This window comes from Delphinapterus leucas, chromosome 4 (genome assembly GCF_059928025.1).
Source record: "Delphinapterus leucas isolate spDelLeu-1000000601 "Yukka" chromosome 4, BTC_Dleu_Yukka2, whole genome shotgun sequence".
Taxonomy (NCBI): Eukaryota; Metazoa; Chordata; class Mammalia; order Artiodactyla; family Monodontidae; genus Delphinapterus; species Delphinapterus leucas.
Genome location: NC_143132.1, coordinates 128788486 through 128812212, shown reverse-complemented (window position 1 = coordinate 128812212; position 23727 = coordinate 128788486). Strand labels below are relative to the sequence as shown.

General features: G+C 45.5%; 1 protein-coding gene across 1 annotated transcript in view; it reads left to right on the top strand.

Annotated features, from left to right (window-relative positions):
- The window catches only part of LOC111179245 (calsyntenin-2), a 51630-nt gene that overhangs the window by 10336 nt on the left and 17567 nt on the right, over positions 1-23727 (top strand). The window contains exons 3-4 of the mRNA XM_089909928.1: positions 632-794; positions 21640-21806. Coding sequence (XP_089766054.1) covers positions 632-794; positions 21640-21806 — 330 coding nt within the window. The remainder of the gene's footprint in view (positions 1-631; positions 795-21639; positions 21807-23727) is intronic.

Genomic DNA, 23727 nt, shown 5'->3' with positions numbered 1-23727 from the left:
CAAGCCTTAATCTAGAGACAAAGGAATTGCAGGGGGGGAGGTTCCTATTCTTCTGAAACTCATTCTTCTTCCTCTTCCCATGGTCATTGCTTTCTCCTTGATCCTTTCTAACTCCTAATTTTTTCCTCTTCTATTTTCTTCTTTCTCTTTCCCTTCCTCTGCCCCTTCTCTATCTTCTTCTTCATTTCTACTTCCAATCTAGCATCCTTCTTTTCATAGCTCCATCCATCCCGGAGCTTAGAAAAACAATTTTAATTTTACTCTCTCTCTACTGAAAAACTAAGAAAAATTTGATACAGCGCAAATTTAAGCGGACACCTCCACCTGTCCACCAAGAACTTGCCAGCCTAGAGAGCTGGTAATTATGTGACCAAGATAATCTGCCGATAGCCAAATGTTTGCCTGATAATTAGCTTCTCAGGTGTTTCTCTACTCCATGGTTTGCCCCATCACGTTTGATTTGAGTTTCTATAACCTCAGTGCATATCAACCATTATGTTCATTGAGTTCTTTGCAATAAACATTGTTGATCTAAAGGTCGCTTCTCCGTCTTTCATAATTAGAATAACAGTCTGTTTGATGTTTCACTGCATGTTCAATTTTAAGTGTTGCTTCTCTTTCTTTCCGCTAGATTTGTGACAAAGAATGGCATTACTATGTCATCAATGTGGAGTTTCCTGTGGTTACCTTATACATGGATGGAGCAACGTATGAACCATACCTGGTGACCAACGATTGGCCCATTCATCCATCTCACATAGCCATGCAACTTACGGTCGGCGCTTGTTGGCAAGGTAACCCTAAGTCCAGACCTTCTTCCTGACCCATCTGTGTACAGTCCATGAAAGATACTGACAGAGAAAAGGGCAAAGCAAGTGGTATGAGAATCAGCCAGGAAAATTTTCTATCCCTTACTAATAAAACAGGACTTATAAAAATAAGGATGAATCCAGGCACTACGCTTGTATAATAATAAAGCACTTGGCTTGAGACCAGATTTTGATTTGAGATAAACATGAGAATTTCAGGTTGCCTCTGAGTTGCTATGGCCTTTTATTGTTCTGGAACCTTATCCGGTTTCAAACTGGGGCTGTGTGGGGCTGAATGTGGAATCTTATAACAAAATTGCCAGTTGGCTCTGTTGATTGCTACACAGGTCAGGAGCCAAGGATCTCTCTTTATTCCCAATGAAGTTGTCCAAGACCCCAACCCTCTATACCGGGAATTCACAAATATGTGGGACGGAGGGAGCGGGTGGATTGCGCATAGGTTCAAAGTCACGAGAGGCCACCCTCAAGTTCTGCTAAGCTCTGAGCCCCTTCCCTGCTCCCCAGGGATGGAGGCTCCTTGTTGCCTTCTCGCTTGAAGGTCTCTGCTCCCTCCTCATTTCCTCTGCTGCTGCCCCTCCTCCAGTCCCTGCACCCAGGCTGATCTCTTTGGAGGCAGGAAAACCAGCCCTCTGAGCATGCAAGTAGCCTCTCTATTCCCCACTCAGATTTGCTGGCATCTTTGTCTTTGCCCCCTTAGCAGCTGGGGTGTTTTGAAGTACCAATGGGAGAGCAGAGGGGAAGTAAAATGCTCCCCAAATAAGCAGGTTAGCACTTTGAGATGACTCGAACTCGTGTTGATGGATTCTTTGAAAGTTACTAAGATCTGTGGCCTTGACCATTCGCCATGGGGGCTTAGGGGAAAGGTGGGTTAGGGTATAAGAGTAAGTCTTCACAGGGCTGGCTCCCTCTAGGGGAGACATAGGCCCCTCTGCACTGGGACCAATGAGGCAACAGAAGAGAGTATATATTTTTTAGTTGGAGTATAGTTGATTTACAATGTTGGGTTAGTTTCAGGTGTACAGCAAAGTGATTCAGAGATATATATGTGTGTGTATATATATTCTTTTTCAGATTCTTTTCCCTTATAGGTTATAACAAACTATTGAGTATAGTTTCCTCTGCTATACAGTAGGTCCTTGTTGTTTATCTATTTTATATATAGTAGTGTGTATATGTTAATCCCAACCTCCTAATTTATCCCTCTCCCCACTTTCCCCTTTGGTAACCATAAGTCTGTTTTCTATGTCTGTGAGTCTATTTCTGTTTTTTGTGTATAAGTTCATTTGTATCTTTTGTTTTTAGATTCCACGTATAAACCAATCATATGACATTTGTCTTTCTCTGTCTGGCTTACTTCACTTAGTGTGATCATCTCTAGGTCCGTCCACATTGCTGCAAATGGCATTATTTCATTCTTTTTTATGCCTGAGTGAGAGAGTGTGTTTTTGAGCAGAAGTCACCTACTTGAAGTCTGACGTACATCACGTGATAGTAGAAAGCTTCTCAGACATTTCAGTAGAATGTGATAGGAGCTTCCTCAGTATTGCAGAGTTCCCCAGGATAACAGGAAAGGAAGACTGTGTCATCTGGCAAGAGTCCATGAAACTAATTAGTATAGCAAGGCACAGATTTAGAGGTTGCACAGGAATCATTACTCACTAAACACAGCTGTGCTGGAGCGATGGTCCTCTTGTGTGGCTCAGTGCCCCAGCTGGACACCCCCAGTCAGCCCGTGGATATTCCGGAACATAGCTTGGATGCTGCCCATAAGATAAGGGGGCCCCAGTCATGTCCTCACCATGAACCTTACCACTACTCTTCCCTAGAGGCCCTCAGGGACCACATCTGGATCCCTGTCACCCCAGCCTGCAATGGAAACCTGCCCCGAACTCTAACAAGGCCAGTTGAAACCACTTTTTCCCAGTTACATGCCAACTGGGCAGACCAGCCCCACCAAAATAAAGTGATTTTATAAAGAATTAAGATGATCTCTTTGGATCAGTTAGAATAGGCTAAGTTGTGCTGTAGTGACAATCAAGCCCCAGTTCTCAGTTATTTAAAATAATTCTCACTTCATATTCACTGCAGAAGAGAGGGGGCTCCTCTCTGCTTTTCCCAAGCAGACAGAGCAGCCACACTGCTGCACGCTGAGAAAGAAGAAAAAGAAAGCATGATGGATGGTGCACAAGCCCTTAAAGCTTCTGCCTACAAGTGACACCAATCATTTTTACTCACACATTATTGGCCAAAGCAAGTCATATGGCCACACCTAACTCCAACAAAGCCTGGAAGTGAAATATACAATATGTCTGGAAGAAAAACTGGAAATATTTTATGAACGACACTGATGAACACTATGGTCTGTCCACTTAGTCAGCGATGTTCGTTTGACTGCCCTTCCCACATTAAAAATATAGCCACCCTTCTCTAAATGAGACAAACTCTAAGTCCCACCTGTTACTGGCTCCAAGCTCAATGTACAGGTTCTCTGAGTGATTCCTGATGATCTTTTCATTGGGTTGAGATGCATAGGAGGCTCTATATCTGGCCCAGATGCGGCTCCACTCGATCTGGAGACCTATACACTAACAAGAAGAAGTATTTGCTACCACCACAGCCATCACCCCCTCCATACGTGCACACACACACACACACACACAGACACACACACTATACAACAGTGGAATGAAGCAGAATAACCAAAAAACATTTCCACTACGTAAGAGGAATAGTTAGAGAAACAGAGCAGTCTTTGGTCCACAGCAATTCTGAAATCCCTCTGGGCAGATGCTGTAAGGGCCCCTACCCTAGGGGTGGGACATGTTCTTTGTGATCCTTGACTCCATTCTCTGGGAGTTGATTCCTTCCTCAATATCCACCTAGGCCACATCTGAAGACGACATTGTCACTCCATAAATAGAAGTTCTAATATTATACCTGATGACAATTTATTTAAAAGCTATACCACAAAAATGCTTTTCAAACCAAAGTATACGTTCATTTTAAAAGAATGTGGGAGAGGGACTTCCCTGGTGGCAAAGTAGTTAAGAATCCACCTGCCAAAACAGAGGACACGGTTTTGAGCCCTGGTCCAGGAAGATCCCATGTGCCGCGGAGCAACTAAGCCTGTGCACCACAACTACTGAGCCTGGGCTCTAGAGCCCATGTGCCACAACTACTGAAGCCCACGTGCCTAGAGCCTGTGCTCCACAACAAGAGAAGCCACTGCAATGAGAAGCCCGCACACCACAACAAAGAGTAGCCCTCGCTCGCCGCAACTAGAGAAAGCCCGCGTGCAGCAATGAAGACCCAATGCAGCCAAAATAAAGAAAGAAAGAAAGAAAGAAAGAAAGATTTTTTTAAAAGAGTGTGGGAGAAAGAACGGTCACTAGGGTGTTTGAGTATTTCTGTCCTCTTCCCAGATAGATGCTAGGACCACTCTTCCTTGGAGTAAAGTGTGGCCATGTGATTTGCTTTGGCCAATTAAATGTGAGTGGAAGTGCCTTATGTCATTTCCTGGAGGAAACTTTAAGAGCCACTGTTGCAAGGAGGCCCTTTACGTACATGGATGTTTACAGTCCTCTGAGAAAGCACTAGTAAGTCCCCACTGGTGGATAAAAAAACTGAGGGTCTGAGAGGTGAGGTAGCTTACCCAAGGTCACCCCATCAGATGTGCCCAACCTCAACTCTTCAAAGCCTGCTGGCCTTCCACTGTGGCTTTGCTGCCACTGTTGCTGACTGGTCACCTTGTTGATGTGATTATGTGTTTGGGAAAATGCAGGAACTGATGTGTATTGATACAAATGCTGTAAACCCTTTACTTTCTGAGATATCTGACAACTCTGGAATCAAAACGCCACAGAAGCTCTGTGTTCTCTTTGCTAATCTCTTGCTGTACTCCTTCAGCTGATCCTCTACAGAGCAAGAAAAAAGAGTTTAGGCTTAGGAGTCATACAAAATTGAGTTTGAGTCAAATTCCAGCCCTGCCACTTACTAGCTGTGTGGATCCAGCAGAATCCCTAACTTCCTTGAACTCCTACTTTCTCACCTATTTTTTTCTTTTTAATCTAGAGTAATACCTACTCCTTATTATAAGGATTAGGTGATGGGTCCATGGAGTGTGCTTGGCATGTTTCAATTGAATGAATGTGTAAATTTGAAAACATCTGCCGGTCGCCTCGTCCACCTCCTTCTCTGCTCCTTGCACCTAAACCCAATATGGCAGATTGTCTGCAAGACCTTGGTACACTCTGGCCTCTGGGATGCCATCTTCCCCGTGGCTCCCTGCATGCACTGACCTTCTCCCTTTCCCCAGGATTAATGCTCATACTCAGACCCTGCCCTCCCAGGTCCATCTATAGGTGCTGGAAGATGGGGCTGATGGTATAGGAGAGAACCTGATCATCCAGGCTTCTGGGCATGGAGAAGATCTGAGTGTCTCCTCTGAGGGGAATGATAATCTATTGGTGAATTTTCAGCATAGGAGAAAAATCCTTTAAAATCTTTAAAATTGGGCTTTATTGGATGAGAAAGAGTTCGCTAGGAAGATAAAGACGGCAACAGCATATAGCATGGCAGAGAAGCTTGATGTCAGCATGCCCAGGGTGCCCTATCACTGGAACGTGCATGGACCAAAATGAGTTGAGAGGAGGCTGAGATAAGGAGTTGAGACCAGACCATAGGGCGCCATCTTGCCTTGTTAGGAGCTTGGATTCTCTTTTTGTCTTGGAAGGAGACACCGAAAGGTCTTTCAATAGGACATGGCACTGTGAAGCTGATAGCCTATAATGCAGTCTTTATCTCGGCATGTTTCTAAACCTTCCGAAGTCCACTTATATACACTCTATAAGCCCGCTGTGTGAATGAACCCCTTTGGGCCTGTAATCGTGGGGAGTTTTTCAAGTACTTTTGAGGTTGGCAAGGGAACTGGTTCCCATTTGTGAAATTTCCAATTGGGGTTTAACAATGAGGATAGAAAATAATGTGCTAGCAGCTGTTTGCTCCCGGGAACTGGCTCCAGCACTGAGGCTGGGCAGTGTTCTGCAGCCCCAATTAGCCTACTGTACCCTGTTCGTGAATTGGAAAGCCAAAGCAATGGGTAGAACTTTATTTTCATTGGTATTTTTTCCAGTAATAAAAAAAAAAATTGAGACTTCATTTACACTTAAGAAATGTTGCCAGTACGGCCTAGAGCAGGCAGCATATCTTAATTCTTGAGAAGGGCTTTTGAAGTCAGGATGGACCTCGCCTTTCAAAAAAGTCCTCCTTCCTCTGCGTGGCTGCTGCATGCCACCTGACCATCACCTCTGTGCTCCGTGTCAGTGTTCTGGGGATGGAATCAGACCCTCTCTCGTGGCCGGGATCAGTCTGATCAGTCAGAAACGGCTGCCTTTGGACAAATACCAGGTCCCTGTCTCTCTCTGGGTCACGCCATTGGAGAAGATCGTTTGAAAGACTAATCAATTTGTCCTTTTCCTTAGAGTCCCTACTCATCCTTTTTCTTTTTTTTTTTTTTGTGGTACGCGGGCCTCTCACTGCTGTGGCCTCTCCCGTTGTGGAGCACAGGCTCTGGACGCGCAGGCCCAGCGGCCATGGCTCACGGGCCCAGCCGCTCTGCGGCATGTGGGATCTTCCCGGACCGGGGCACGAACCCGTGTCCCCTGCATCGGCAGGCGGACTCTCAACCGCTGCGCCACCAGGGAAGCCCCCTACTCATCCATTTTTAACAGCAAAACTTCAAGTTCTATCCATATATGGTAAAAACTGTATAATCACATCTGCTTTGTGCCTGGACCTCTACACTGGGCCCAACCAACCAGGGCCTGTAACTCAGCTGTCGTGGGGGTGAATCGGGAAGGCTGCTGATGTGCCAGACCACGGCCTTAGGGAGTCCCCGGGGTTTCAGAGAGGTGCCTCAGCAGGTGACACCCCAGGGCACCTCTCCCCCAACACGACAACCAGAGCAGCTCTGTTTTATCCATTTTGTATGATATCAGGGCAAAAGTTCTGTTAATGAAATGGCTGAACGTGTTTGAAGAAACATAGTTCTAGACATGCACCCCAGAAAGTACCACCCCGCCCTCTGCCTGAGTCTCATCTGCTCTTGGGGGAGCCCATCACACACTTCTCTGCTTGTGGCTCTGTCCCCAGAGACCACCTCATCCCTGCCTCTGCTGGGGCCTCTCCTCCAGTGCTCTCTGGACCTTGACCTCCCTAGAGTGTCTAGCTTTGCCTGTTCCTGACGGTGGCACCCCTCTGGCCTTGGATGAGGAGGGCTTTCTGCCCTAGCTCCTGGCCTGGCTGAGTCCTACACCCTAGTTAACAAATAAAGCAGCAGGAGATAAAGAAGGGGATGGTTCTAAAACTTAGAACCTGTTAAGGGACAGACAGAGAGAACCCCCATTGTGGCTTTGGGGAGGAGTCAAGGCAAAGAATAGGAATGGCCAAAAAAGGGAAAAAAAGGCAGAAATAAACCTGAGGGTTGCAGTAATCAATAGCATCTATTCCTCAGACAAAGAGGAATTAGAGCCACATGTGGACCTGAGGTCTGCTGTACATTTTCAGGTCATTTTTTTTTTCTTTTTGCCAGACACTAAAAGTAGTGCAGAGACTTGGAATACATGCCGTCACTTAATAAGCTTGGTCTAATTTAATACAAATTCTCTTAATAAAGTCTGTGTTGAAATTATTCTGCATCCCTGGGGGTCTCTGCTGCTGGGAGAAGGAGGCACGTGCTAGCACAGTCCGCCTTACATTCAAGTGGCATTTCCCGAGGGGTTCATGAAGTTTCCTCAAGGTCCCACGGTTTCCTCAAGGAGGCCAAGGTCCAGTTTGGGAAACTGCGTAAACCATCCCCACAGTACCACATTGAAGAGTCACAACGCACATTTGCTTATTCAAAGCTCTCAAAAGCCCACCAAGAAACCAATCAGTTTGACATTACTTAACCTATGTTTCTCAATCGTATTCCACTGTGGAACTCACTCTTTGTGGAACCGTGTTCTTGGAGCACTGTTTGGGAAACATCTCATTGGAGTTATTAATGCAGATCTCCACCCGCTACTAGGGCATGAGTTTGCAGAAAGTACGGACTATCTGTTCTCACAGATTCTCCTCCCCTTCTCTTTCCTCCTACTTCACGTCCTAGAGAAGGTCAAGAATTCGTGTTTATTGAATTATACCCCGTTTTTGAGTTTGTTTTGACAAAGGCGTATGGTTCATGGTCTGACACACAGGGATGACTAACAAGGTGTCTCTTTGCATTGTCTGTACTAAAAACATCAAGAAAAGGTGATTCTAGGACCTGGAGTTCATTTGACATGAGGGTATATTGGTTTAAAGACAACACAGATGGGCTTCCCTGGTGGCGCAATGGTTGAGAGTCCGCCTGCCGATGCAGGGGACCCGGGTTCGTGCCCCGGCCTGGGAGGATCCCACATGCCACGGAGCGGCTGGGCCCGTGAGCCATGGCCGCTGAGCCTGCCCGTCCAGAGCCTGTGCTCCGCAACGGGAGAGGCCACAGCAGTGAGAGGCCCGCGTACCGCAAAAAAAAAGACAACACAGATGAAATCAGCTTTAAAATTCAGGCATTCGTGTGCGGAAACACAGTATAACTGAGTTACAATTTTAACGTTGAATCTTATTCTGAAAGTAATATTAATTAGAAAATTTGGCAAGGGTCTTAGAGTAAAAACAGTGTCATTTTAACTTCTCTGAGAGGCACACCAGAGAGGGGAGAAAAAAACAGGAGAAGGCCACTGAAAAAAGACAGAAAACTCACGTGACTCCTTTCAGAGTCCCTTGGTTCTTGCTGTCACCAGAACTAGTGGCCAATTTTGAGTTCCTGCACTGCGCTCAGCTCTGGCTTGTCTTCTGTTTAACAGCCCTATGGTGCGGCTGTGATTATCATCCCCATTTTGCAGATGACGAAACTAAGACTTAGAGAACATAAGGACCTTGGGAAAGGTCACCTAGAGCCTGGATTTGCACCCAGGTCTGTGCCACCCAGAGCCCTCACCCTTAATTATGCTGCTACATCACCTCTGCTTCTAGGGACATGTAAAGTCAGATGGTGTTTCACAGCCAAGTAAGGAAGACCAGAGGATTCTGGAATCTGGGGTCAAGCCATTTACCCAAACTCCCTGAGCATTTTTTCCCACAGATCAGACAAAATCAAGCTGAGGCCGAAGATAACCACTGGCCCAGCAGGCATTATGGTTTAATGGGAGGGTTGAGTTTGGAATCAGAAGAGAATTCCAGGCCCTCACTACTGCTGCTTATCTGCTCTGAGTCTCTGAAGACCGTGTCTTGCCTCTGTGGTCCTGGAGAGTGGAGGGGCCATCCTGGGTGATATATGAGGGCCCTTCTAACTCCATCAACTTAGGTCCCCAACCCCAGAGTAATGACTTTTGTGGTCATCCCATAAGTCGTATGTTTCACTCACTTAGAACATGCCATGTAAATGTTTGCTGGAAAGGCTGGAGGGAGGGAGACATAAAAACCAAAGGATAGAGAAAGTCTGCTGAGACTGTGTCATGGCCAGCCCTGATGGCAGAGCGTCCCTGTCCACAAGTCCCTGCAACTACAGTTCAACCCCCAGGGTTGCACAGACAGTTTTAAAAGCCGCAGCTTATGGGGGTCTATTACACATTTCACTTAGTCTTTGCGTTCCGTGTGTGTCTCCTTCACTGAAATGGGGAAATGAAAGAAAGCAAGATTTCAGATGGTCTCACCATTTGCATTGCTCAGAACTGATATCCAACCATCCATGAAATTGTGTTCATTGAGGAGTGTCCCCATCAATAAACCATGCACAGAGCAGCCTCCAACTCAGGCAAGAGGGAATGTGGCCCCCACTACTTTCCATGGGTTTCTCAGACTAAATAGCTGTGGGGATCACAGCAGGAAAAGAAAGAAAGAAAAGATCACAGCATCCGCATACGCTTTGCAAGCAGAAGAGACTTGGTACCTTCACACGACACAGATCTTTTACTCAGAGGAAGGCGAACATGACTGATTCTAAAGCTACGTGAACAGTCGATGGGCTCACCTCTCAGTGGAAAGAAAGCTGAGGGGGAATTCATTCCCAGTGCAAACTCCGACCCAGAATAACACAGGTGACGTTAAATCACACTTGCCAAATACTATTATTTTTCAGGACAACTGTGTTTCCCAGCAAACTTGACACAAATCATTGGGAGTTGCTTCTGAAGCCATTCAGTGTCTACAGAACCCAGTGTCATTGGACATTCTCCCCCAGCCCCGTGTCAGTTCCAACCTGTCCCCATCTTTCTGAAGCACCCCAATTATGACATCTTCCAAGAAATGTTGCTCGAACTCTCCCGGCCATATGTATTGTATGGCGTGGAGGTCAAAGGCTTAGGGGCAAGCGAGACCTGAGTTTGAATCAGAATTTCACTAACTTCTGCCCATAGGGCATTAGGCCATTTACCTACCTAGCTTTGAAAACGTCATCTGTAAAAGGAGTTGTATGTTTAGCAGGTAAGAATCTGGATTCACAAAAAGAAAAGTAGTTTTTCCACATCCGTCTTAGTTTCATTTCAAGCCCCTCTTCTATCTGACTGGAGGAGATTTAACCTTGGCAAATTTGGAATTCTCCCATTTCCTTAGGGTGCTCGCTGATTTCAGGGGGCTGGATTGTATAAGGCGCTAGGGTGTCAAGGGGCCTCCAGTCATCTTTCCATGCAGGTATCCACTGAAATAGTGCCCATCTCTTTGGTCCTCAGTCACTAATGGTCCTTTAGGGCCATCAGTGCTTTCTATTCCCTTGCCTTACTTAGGGGCACAGAAATACCTCTGCTGCTTCTCATGTTCTCTGTGAAACCATCCATGGTCCATCTGTCCAGATATGCCAGGTTGGCATTCCCTCCCAATATCACACACCCCTTCCAGGGCTCAGCCCAGGTGGTGGGCCTCAGGTGCCCTCACTCTGCATCTCTTTCATCTTATCCCCCCACCCCTTCCCTGCCACCCGCCAGTCTGGGGTATCATTTCCTAGGCTGGGGGAAGGCAGATTTTCTTCCTCTATTTTTCCCCAGATGTTGAAGATACCCACATCTTCCCCACCCTCCTAAAGGTTTAGGATACTGCAAATGAAAATGAGGAAGAGATTCAGCTTCAAGCCCCATCTTCTCTTCCCCCGTCACAACCCTCCCTGCGGCAATGATCACAAGGCAGAGGTGTGTTTAAGTGGAGGGTAAGATGGGAGAAATCAGGAGAAGAGAGGCATATTCTTATTCACTTGATAAATATTTCTTCATAATGGCCCAGGAGGCCAGGTTTCATTTGGAATTCTTTTTTTTTTTTTTACACCTTTATTGGAGTATAATTGCTTTACAATGGTGTGTTAGCTTCTGCTTTATAACAAAGTGAATCAGTTATACATATACATATGTTCCCATATCTCTTCCCTCTGCGTCTCGCTCCCTCCCACCCTCCCTATCCCACCCCTCTAGGTGGTCACAAAGCACTGAGCTGATCTCCCTGTGCTACGCGGCTGCTTCCCACTAGCTATCTATTTTACGTTTGGTAGTGTATATATGTCCATGCATCTCTCTCGCTTTGTCACAGCTTACCCTTCCCCCTCCCCATATCCTCAAGTCCATTCTCTAGTAGGTCTGTGTCTTTATTCCTGTCTTACCCCTAGGTTCTTCATGACATTTTTTTCCTTAAATTCCATATATATGTGTTAGCATACGGTATTTGTCTTTCTCTTTCTGACTTACTTCACTCTGTATGACAGACTCTAGGTCCATCCACCTCATTACAAATAGCTCAATTTCATTTCTTTTTATGGCTAATTTTTTTATTAAAAATTGTGGCTTCAGAAAAAAAATAAAGAAGAGAGGCTATGATCTCAAAAGTACTATCCTGCCACTTAAGCATTAAATAAAATAGTATATAAAAGAAATTTGCCATGTTTTAGGGACCTAATACTAAATCATGGATGTTATTTTTTTTCCCCCTCTGATCTGTTGGACGCATTGTCTAAATCACATGTTTGGAAATTAATCATGCACTGCCTTAGAACATCTGCTGTACTGGAAATTTACCCATATTTTTATTTTACTTTTCCAGTGTCTATTCTCCCAACTAAATGTGAGCTCCTAGGGAACACAGTCCCATCTTATAATCAACTGAATCAAACAGAAGGCTAGGCAAACAGAAAACACTCTAAAAATGTGTGCAGATCTAACCTGAGGAATCCAAAATTGTGTTTGCAAATATTTAGAGAAGGTTCTTTGTATTAGAAATCACGTTATTTTCTTTTCTTAAAATAATTCACGACCATGTGTATGTCTAAATGTTAGCAGGGGAGCCATGTGGTGTGTGCAGACGCCCTAGATATTAAATAGAAAGCGATTTTTCAATGTATCCATTATTTTTTTAAAATCCTACATCACAACCACCTCTGAGTGCAAATATATTTCCAATTTTTGCTGGCCTCCTATTGCAAAATGCTAATAGAATTGCATTCTTGGAGCTGCATCACTAATAAATAGAGTGCATCACAGATCTGGGATTCTTGAGTCAAAAATAGGAAATATGGATGTTTTGCTGAACGAAAATACTGTGTAGGAAGATGTCTTGGCAACCAGGAGAGTCACAGAGTGTGGTCTTTAAGGATGGAGCTGCTGAGTGAGAAGTTGAGGGGGCCTGGATGGCAGACTACAGCGGCTCTCTCCAAGCCACATTCTAGACTGGGCTGCCCAGTACCACTAGTTTGCACAGCTAGTCCTGAGCACAGATGGATGTACTCACTCTCTAGAGCCCACATTTCACCAATTCCTGCTCATATGCCCTTGGCTACTTTCTCCTGTAACCCCAAGTTTCCTCTGTAACTACAGAATAAGTACCTACCAGAGGAATCCAGCTCCCCAACTTCAGACTATACTACAAAGCTACAGTAATCAAGACAGTATGGTACTGGCACAAAAACAGAAATATGGATCAATGGAACAGGATAGAGAGCCCAGAGATAAACCCACAAAAATATGGTCACCTTATCTTTGACAAAGGAGGCAAGGATATACAATGGAGAAAAGACAGCCTCTTCATAAGTAGTGCTGGGAAAACTGGAGAGCTACATGTAAAAGAATGAAATTAGAACACTTCCTAACACCGTACACAAAAATAAACTCAAAATGGATTAAAGACCTAAATGTAAAGCCAGATATTATAAAACTCTTACAGGAAAACATAGGCAGAACACCCTATGACATAAATCACAGCAAGATACTTTTTGACCCACCTCCTAGAGAAATGGAAATAAAAACAAATATAAACAAATGGGACCTAATGAAACTTCAAAGCTTTTTGCACAGCAAAGGAAACCATAAACAAGACGAAATGACAGCCCTCAGAATGCGAGAAAATATTTGCAAATGAAGCAACTGACAAAGGATTAATCTCCAAAATATACAAGCAGCTAATGCAGCTCAATATGAAAAAAAACAAACAACCCAATCCAAAAATGGGCAGAGGACCTAAATAGACATTTCTCCAAAAAAGATATACAGATTGCTAACAAACACATGAAAGGATGCTCAACATCATTAATCATTAGAGAAATGCAAATCAAAACTACAATGAGGTATCACCTCACACCAGTCAGAATGGCCATCATGAAAAAGTCTACAAACAATAAATGCTGGAGAAGGTGTGGAGAAAAGGGAACCCTCCTGCACTGTTGGTGGGAATGTAAATTGATACAGCTACTATAGAGAACAGTATGGAGATTCCTTAAAAAATTAAAAATAGGGGGCTCCCCTGGTGGCACAGTGGTTGAGAGTCCGCCTGCCGATGCAGGGGACACGGGTTCGTGCCCCGGTCCAGGAAGATCCCACACGCCGCGGAGCGGCTAGGCCCGTGAGCCATGGCCGCTGAGCCTGCGCGTCCGGAGCCTGTGCTCCGCAATGGGAGAGGCCACAACAGTAAGAGGCCCGCGTACCGCAAAAAAAAAAACAAAACTAAAAATAGAATTACTATATGTCCCAGCAATCCCACTGCTCAGCATATACCCTGAGAAAAACATAATTCAAAAAGAGTCGTGTACCACAGTATTCATTGCAGCTCTGCTTACAATAGCCAGGAAATGGAAGCAACCTAAGTGTCCATCGACAGATGAATGGATAAAGAATATGTGGCACATATATACAATGGAATATTACTCAGCCATAAAAAGAAATGAAAATACCTAGAAACAAATGACAATGAAAACACAACGACCCAAAACCTATGGGATGCAGCAAAAGCAGTTCTAACAGAGAAGTTTATAGCAATAAAATCCTACCTTAAGAAACAAGAAACATCTCAAATAAACAACCTAACCTTACACCTAAAGCAATTAGAGAAAGAAGAACAAAAAACCCCAAAGGTAGCAGAGGAAAGAAATCATAAAGACCAGATCAAAAATAAATAAAAAGAAATGAAGGAAATGATAGCAAAGATCAATAAAACTAAAAGCTGTTTCATTGAGAAGATAAACAAAATTGATAAAACATTAGCCAGACTCATCAAGAAAAAAAGGGAGAAGACTCAAATCAATAGAATTAGAAATGAAAAAGGAGAAGTAACAACCGACACTGCAGAAGTACAAAGGATCATTAGGGATTACTACAAGCAACTATATGCCAATAAAATGGACAACCTGGAAGAAATGGGCAAATTCTTAGAAATGCACAACCTTCTGAGACTGAACCAGGAAGAAATAGAAAAAATGAACAGAACAATCACAAGCACTGAAATTGAAACTGTGATTAAAAATCTTCCAACAAACAAACGCCCAGGACCGGATGGCTTCACAGGTGAATTCTATCAAACATTTAGAGAAGAGCTAACACCTATCCTTCTCAAACTCTTCCACAATACAGTGGGGGGAAGAATGCTCCCAAACTCATTCTACAAGGCCACCATCACTCTGATACCAAAACCAAAGATGTCACAAAGAAAGAACACTACAGGCCAATATCACTGATGAACGTAGATGCAAAAATCCTCAACAAAATACTAGCAAACAGAATCCAACAGCACGTTAAAAGGATCATACACCATGATCAAGTGGGGTTTATCCCAGGAATGAGAGAATTCTTCAATATTCGCAAATCAATCAATGTGATACACCATATTAACAAGTTGAAGGAGGAAAACCATATGATCATCTCAATAGATCCAGAGAAAGCTTTTGACAAAATTAAACACCCATTTATGAGAAAAACCCTGCAGAAAGTAGGCATAGAGGGAACTTACCTCAACATAATAAAGGCCATATATGACAAGCCCACTGCCAACATCATCCTCAATGGTGAAAAACAAACCTTTTCCACTAAGATCAGGAACAAGACAAGGTTGCCCATTCTCACCTCTATTATTCAACATAGTTTTGGAAGTTTTACCCACAACAATCAGAGAAGAAAAAGAAATAAAATGAATCCAAATCAGAAAAGAAGAAGTAAAGCTGTCACTGTTTGCAGATGACATGATACTATACATAGAGAATCCTAAAGATGCTACCAGAAAACTACTAGAGCTAATCAATGAATTTGGTAAAGTAGCAGGATACAAAATAAATGCACAGAATTCTCTTGCATTCCGATACACTAATGATGAAAAATCTGAAAGTGAAATTAAGAAAACACTCCCATTTACCATTGAAACAAAAAGAATATAATATCTAGGAATAAACCTACCTAAGGAGACAGAAGACCTGTATGCAGAAAATTATAAGACACTGATGAAAGTGATTAAAGATGATACAAACAGATGGAGAGATATAACACGTTCTTGGATTGGAAAAATCAACATTGTGAAAACGACTCTACTACCCAAAGCAATCTACAGATTCAATGCAATCCCTATCAAACTACCACTGGCATTTTTCACAGAACTAGAACAAAGAAGTTCACAATTTGTATGGAAACACAAAAGACCCTGAACAGCCAAAGCAATCTTGAGAACGAAAAACAGAGCTGGAGGAATCAGGCTCCCAGACTTCAGACTATACTACAAAGCTACAGTAATCAAGACAATATGGTACTGGCACAAAAACAGAAATATAGATCAATGGAACAGGATAGAAAGCCCAGAGATAAACCCATGCACATATGGTCACCTTATCTATGATAAAGGAGGCAAGAATACACAGTGGAGAAAAGACAGCCTCTTCAATAAGTGGTGCTGGGAAAACTGGACAGGTACATGTAAAAGTATGAGATTAAAACACTCCCTAACACCATACACAAAAATAAGCTCAAAATGGATTAAACCTAAATGTAAGGCCAGACACTATCAAACTCTGAGAGGAAAACATAGGCAGAACACTCTATGACATAAATCACAGCAAGATCCTTTTTGACCCACCTCCTAGAGAAATGGAAATAAAAACAAAAATAAACAAATGGGACCTAATGAAACTTAAAAGCTTATGCACAGCAAAGGAAACCATAAACAAGACCAAAAGATAACCCTCAGAATGGGAGAAAATATTTGCAAGTGAAGCAACTGACAAAGGATTAATCTCCAAAATTTACAAGCAGCTCATGCAGGTCAATAACAAAAAAACAAACAACCCAATCCAAAAATGGGCAGAAGACCTAAATAGACACTTGTCCAAAGAAGATATACAGACTGCCAACAAACACATGAAAGGATGCTCAACATCATTAATCATTAGAGAAATGCAAATCAAAACTACAATGAGATATCATCTCACACCGGTCAGAACGGCCATCATCAAAAAGTCTACAAACAATAAATGCTGGAGAGGGTGTGGAGAAAAGGGAACACTCTTGCATTGTTGGTGGGAATGTAAATTGATACAGCCACTATGGAGAACAGTATGGAGCTTCCTTAAAAAACTACAAATAGAACTACCATATGACCCAGCAATCCCACTACTGGGCATATACCCTGAGCAAACCATAATTCAAAAAGAGTCATGTACCAATATGTTCATTGCAGCTGTATTTACAATAGCCAGGAAATGGAAGCAACCTAAGTGTCCATCAACAGATGAATGGATAAAGAAGATGTGGCACATATATACAATGGAATATTACTCAGCCATAAAAAGAAACGAAACGGAGTTATTTGTAGTGAGGTGGATGGACCTAGAGTCTGTCATACAGAGTGAAGTAAGTCAGAAAGAGAAAAACAAATACCGTATGCTAACACATATATATGGAATCTAAAAAACAAACAAAAAAATGGTCATGAAGAACCTAGGGACAGGACAGGAATAAAGATACGAACCTAGTAGAGAATGGGCTTGAGGATACAGGGAGGGGGAAGGGTAAGCTGTGACAAAGTGAGGGAGTGACATGGACATATATACACTACCAAATGTAAAAGAGATAGCTAGTGGGAAGCAGCCGCATAGCACAGGGAGATCAGCTCGGTGCTTTGTGTCCACCTAGAGGGGTGGGATAGGGAGGGTGGGAGGGAGGTGCAAGAGGGAGAGGATATGGGGATATATATATATACGTATAGCTGATTCGCTTTGTTATACAGCAGAAACTAACACAACATTGTAAAGCAATTATACTTCAGTAAAGATGTACAAAAATAAATAAAAAAGAATAAGTACCTACCTCCCAAGAGTTTGATGAAGATTCAACAGCATTGGGCACATAATTCATGCCAGTCATTGACAGTTGTTGTTGGATCTGCTGCTCCAAGTGGGGGACAAGGCGGGGAAGGGATGACCGCCTGGATGCCTTGGAGAGTGTCAGCTCTACCATTCAGACCCAGGCTCACACCCTTTTTCCTGCAGGTCAACAGAAGTGTCCCTTTACTAGGGTAGGGACATGCTAATGGCTGTGATGAGTGCCGTATCCATGAGGTCTTCGAGGGCCTAAATCCAAAGACCCTACATTGGCTCCCCCATACCCAAAGCCATGGCCACCTCAGGTCATCCCTCAAAGCCAAATCTGTGGACTGATCACTTCAATAGAGGCTTCTCCTTTCATTTCCAATGTGAAGATGCTCTGGGTGTCAAGTAACAACGGTCTGAGTTAAAGCAGCTTAAGCCGTGAAGATGGATGATTGGCTGCCACAGCTGAGGACACCCCGTGGTAAAGCAGTGAGGAGGTCTGCTCAGGGTTTGCTCAGCCTGCTCTGCTCTCCTGGCTCTGCCCCCTCCAGGAATTGCCTTGGTTGTCCCTGGTCTGCTTGCAGGATGGCTGCAGCCGCTCTCAGCCTTCTATCTTCACATAATGATCTCCAGGGAAAGAGAGCAAGAGCAGGTTCCAGAAACTTTCTAGAGAGAAGATGGAAGCTCTTTTCCCAGAGGCTGCCAGTCAGTTTCTCTGCTCATCTCACTGGCTTAAATTCGGTCTTATGATTAACCCTAGACCAACTCCTATGGCTTTTTGGATGCCAGATGCTGATTGGCTTCATCTTGGTATGAGGAGTCCCAAGTATATGCCTCATTCTGTCCCTGGAGCAATGGAGATGGAATAACCTTTGACTAAACAGAGTCCATCCCTGGAACTCAAGTCAACCCCCCAAACCTCAGGGCTGCCATTGCAAGAGGACAGGAGTGAGATGGATGCTGGAGAGGCACCACAGGTCTACAACTCTGCTGGACCATCTTCTTCAATTCAGCAAACAATTATGAAGTGTCTGCTGTGTGCCAGGCAGGGTGCAAGGTGTTTGATGACACAGGGACAGGGGCCCATGTTATCGAGAGGGATAAATGAGCCAACTTGTGCAAGTGCCCGGGGCAGCCCTCAGCCCCAATACCTGTTCAGTATTGTCTTCATTACAATGAATCCTGCACGAGTATTCCCTGCCATCCAGGAGACAGACTTAAACAATAAGTTCCAGCAGCATATGGAGAGGGGCTAGAGTAAGCCTGTGGGTGGCATAAAGGAGAAAGCTGACTCAAGGAGTATGCAGAAGCCTGGCCTCAAGAAGTGTATAGTAGGGCTTCCCTGGTGGCGCAGTGGCTGGGGATCCGCCTGCCGATGCAGGGGATGAGGGTTCATGCCCCAGTCCAGGAAGATCCCACATGCTGTGGAGCGGCTGGGCCCATGAGCCGTGGTCGCTGAGCCTGCGCGTCCGGAGCCTGTGCTCCGCAATGGGAGAGGCCACAACAGTGAGAGGCCCGCGTACTGCAAAAAAAAAAAAAAAAAGAGAGAGAAGTGTATAGCCCACTGGTTCTTAACCTTGACTTCATGTTTGATTCACCTGAAAGAGATAGACAGAGGAAGGGATAGAGAAGATGTGGTATATATACAGAGTGGAATATTACTCAGCCATCAAAAAGAATGAAACAATGCCATTTGCAGGAACATGAGTGGACCTAGAGATGATCATACTAAGTGAAGTAAGTCAGACAAAGACAAATATCATATTATAAAATCACTTATGTGTGGAATCTAAAAAAAAAAATAGATACAAATGAACTTATTTACAAAACAGAAAGAGATTCACAGACATAGAAAACAAACTTATGGTTACCAAAGGGGAAAGAAGAGGGCTGAGGGATAAATAGAAGGTTGGGATTCACACATGCACACTACTATATAGAAAACAGGTAACCGACAAGGACCTACTGTATAGCACAGGGAACTACACTACAGTCAATATTTTGTAATAACTTATAGGGGAAAAGAACCTGTGCCATATAACTGAAACTAACACAACGTTGTAAATCAACTATACTTCAATTTTTAAAAAAGCTCCCCACACCAGTGAGGTCACAATCTCTGGGGGTGGGACCCCTCACCACGGTTAGTTTATCTTTTTAAATATCCCCAGGTGGGGGCTTCCCTGGTGGCGCAGTGGTTGAGAGTCCGCCTGCCGATGCAGGGGACACGGGTTCGTGCCCCGGTCCGGGAAGATCCCACATGCCGCGGAGCGGCTGGGCCCGTGAGCCATGGCCGCTGGGCCTGCGCGTCTGGAGCCTGTGCTCTGCAACGGGGGAGGCCACAACAGTGAGAGGCCCGTGTACAGCAAAAAATAAAAATAATAAATAAATAAATATCCCCAGGTGATTAAAATGTGTAGCCGAAGTCAAGAACCACCCCTTATAGGCTATTGAAAACATAAAGCACGCATACATTAACTAACAATGCTGAGCTGTGAGGGTGCATTAAAATGAACTATTGTGTTCCAGGCTCAGAGCAGGGAGAGCGCAAGGTAGGCAGGGGGCCTAAGGGGCCTTGAAGAACCAGTGGGATCTGCCTGATCTGAGCAGTCTGGAGGTGGCCTCTCAGTGTGAGAGGAACGGGTATGAGCAAATGTATGTGTGCAAACCTAGAGGGTGTATCAGTCTGGACCCAGCCAGGAGAGAGAAACCACACAGTAATTTCAACAAGGAAATATAAAAAATTATTAACTATAACAGCGTATTAGAATAAGGAAGGATTAGCTGCTAAGTAGAGAGAACTCTGAAGGCTATAGGAATGCAGATATCAGGACACCCACCCTCCCTGGGGCTGAAAAAGAGCACCCTGTGGAGAGCCCACTGCCACCCAGGCAGAGCTCCAGACTTGGCTGACACAGCGTGGCTCACTGAAGGGCAGAGAAATCGCTGTGGTGTTACCCTGGCAGAACCTTCCAGAAACCTGCCCTCCAGATGCTGGGGAAAGCTGTCCACAAGGAGGTTTCTCATGGAGCACACGGATGGGGGCCACAGCTGAGACAGCGCAGGAGAATCAGGAGGCAAAACCCAGCAACGTCCCCTACAAGCAAGTGGAGGCTCAGAGAGGCAACAGAACCTCCTCAGGGAACTGGCAAAGCTGGATTTCCACCCAGATCCACCTTTCCTGTACATTCAGCTACCTCTCTGAACAAACAGAAATGCAAGATCCAGACTAAGATCATTGACATAAGCTGCCCAGGGATGGAAGGGGTCTGTGCTCAGTGAAGTCAGTGGGGAGGGCTTCGTGGAGGAGGTGAGGCTTCCAATGGACCTTAGGGGGGCTTTTATTTTAAGGAAACGAGGGAGGAAAATGACAAGAGGTGGCTTCCAGGCTGCCTTTGCAACACAAGCCGCGTTGATCAATTTCACATGCAGAAGAGCCGACCTGGGCTCAGACGGGACTCTGCACAACCAGTAGAGGGAACAGTAAAAAAAACTCTTGGGTGACGAGAAGAAGGTCCGAGGTAGAACAGAATCAAGGAAGCTCTTATATGCCAGAGAACCTGGATCGGAGCTGATGTGAAATCAACTCACTGTGAGACAGCCAGAACCCAGGGTCATGGGGCTCCTAGGACCCCTCAATCGCATGCCAGCCTCTCTGTGGAATGAATACAGGAGAGCAAATACCAGCTCTGCAGTCACATATACCACTAGAGTCCCAGCTCCAGCATTTAGCTGTGTGTCCTGGGGCAAGTCCCTCAACCTTTCTAAGTCCCAGGGTTCTTCATCCGTCAGTTGGAAACAATGATCCCTTCTTTGCAGTTTCGCTCAGGTGAAGTCCCCAGCACACAGCCTGGCACAGGGCGCGTCTTTCATCACTGGTAGATTCTCCCTCTCCTACTTTTACTCTGTAGGCCCTTCCTGTCTTTTAAGAAATCCCGTGCCTCTGAAAGTAAATGTTTTCAATTCAGGAATTGCAGATTCCTAAATAGGTGCACCTGGAGGAGTGCCAAGGTCTTGGCGGCCAATGACATCCTCTCGAGACTCGGGCTTCACAACTCTGCACTCACCACTTGGAAGGAAAAGCTCGGGTTTAGGGGATGCAGCCACTCTGTTCTTGGCTCCCCAGCCAGATGGAGCCTTGAAGTGAGGTTTCCTACCCAATGTCCGCAGGGCAAATAACGATGCTTCTTTACCTTTTAGGAGGAGAAATCACCAAGCCTCGCTTTGCTCAATTCTTCCACGGCAGCCTGGCCAGTCTCACCATCCGCCCTGGCAAAATGGACAGTCAGAAGGTGGTTTCCTGCCTGCAGGCCTGCAAGGAAGGGCTGGATATCAATTCCCTGGAAAGCCTGGGCCAAGGAATAAAGGTAAGGAAGGAGCCAGCATCGCTCCCGGTGAGACAGTGCTTTGTGAGGCAGAGGCTGCTAAACACCAGTGCAATCCTGGACGCGGAGTCATTTCCTGCCACGTCACACCGAGCTGGTACCATGGCAAAGGTGCTGCCACAGCAGGGAGATAGGTGACCGTGACCGTGACCGCACAACAGACTCTGTGCTGTCTCCTGAAATTCCTAGATGAAGCCCTCGAGTGCAATCAGTTCAGTGCATAAAAGCAGGCACACGTTCAATGTCTACCTGGAGGGAGTTGCTATATTTCATTGTTTCCTGGGTTGGTGGGTTGCTTTGTTGTTTATTTGCCCAAAGGAACTGAAGGAGCAGTTACGCAAGCATAACTTTCAGAAATACAGAAAAGTAGGATTACAAGTTTGGACCATGGAAACTACTAATTACAAAGGAAGGTCACCCCGGGGTGGGTGGAATTAGAAAGCAGATGCAGAGGTCACTGGGTCTTATGTTGTTAAGTTGAGGCCCGGATTGGGCTCCAGGCAATGTCTGGCTGCCAAAGGGAATATGAACAGATTCACAATTTCATCATCCACACAACATAAAACTCTTCAAACGAAAAGCTCCTCCTGAGGGGCGCAGGATGTGGCTGACTGTCCTCATCAAGCACCTCCCCGCCCACGATGGGCGGAGATAGATCTGGCCTCACCTGGACCGAGGAGCACCTGCCCGCATCAGGCCTCAGGGTCCTGAGCAAAGAGCAGGGTAGACATCCTCACAGCCCCCGCTCCATCATAGTGGACCCCAGTGACAGCAGACAGCCCCTTGGCCTCCTCTCTGGGAGTGAGGGCGGCCCACCCTCTGTCTCCAGGGACACAGGACAGCCCCATGAGGCCCCAGCGGCTGTGAAGGTTTCCCAAGGAGGGAGTGACCAGAACAGAGGTTTCCCACCACCTCCCATCCGTCCCCACTCAGCACTGCCCATGGAGCTGCCCGGCCTCCCCACCCCAGGCCTGCGTCTCCTGGACAGGGGTCACCCCTCCAACAGAGGGCCCTCTCATTTACACTCTTAGTGGCCGACTGCCTGTGGGGCTCTGACTTGGGCTGGCCTTGGAGGGACCAGTGATCTGGGCAAATCATGCCTCGACTTCACGTTGCAGTCACTTCAGCAAACATTCCACGGACACCCGTATAATTTGGTTCTGGGCTGCGGAGAGGGACACGAAAATGAATGTTCCAAGATTACTGTCTTTGGGGCACTCAATGGCCCAAGCAGACACCTGTAATCTGGTGCTCCAATGATTATGAGCACCGACATTTACTGAGGGTCTCCTGGGTACCAGGCAGTGTTCTAAAACCTTTATGGGTTTAACTCACTTAAGCCCCAGAACCACCTATGATAAAGGTACCATGAATCTTCCCATTTTGCACATGAGGAATGGAGGCCTGGAAGAGAAAGGAAAGTTGCCAGGGATCCCAGAGTGAGTCAGGAGCAGAGCCAGAATGTGATCCCAGGCAGTTCTGCTCCAGAGCTTCAGAACCGGGAGCAACAGCAGGGAGGGAAGGCTCCTTGGAGGAGGTGAAGTCTGAGCATACTGTTTAGGACAGGTAAGAACCAACCAGGAGAGAGGCAGGCAGTGGGTGGCAAGGGAGAGGGCAGGGCGGTCACTCTAGGCAGAAAGCCAGTGTTACAAGTGCCCAAATTGCAGGAGGCAAGCTAGAGAGCGGGACCAGAGAGGTAGGCAGAGGCCGGGTCATGGGGCCTTGTTAATGTCTGGTGTTTACTTTTTTTTTTCTGTTGGCAACAAGCAACCATTGAAGGGCTCCATGCAAGGGAGCATGATCTGGACAGGCGTGGGGTTCAGAATGCTCACCCTGGAGCCCTGGTCAGAGGGGGAAGATGGGAGGAGTACACAAGCAGGGTAAAGCATGAATGACCTTCCAG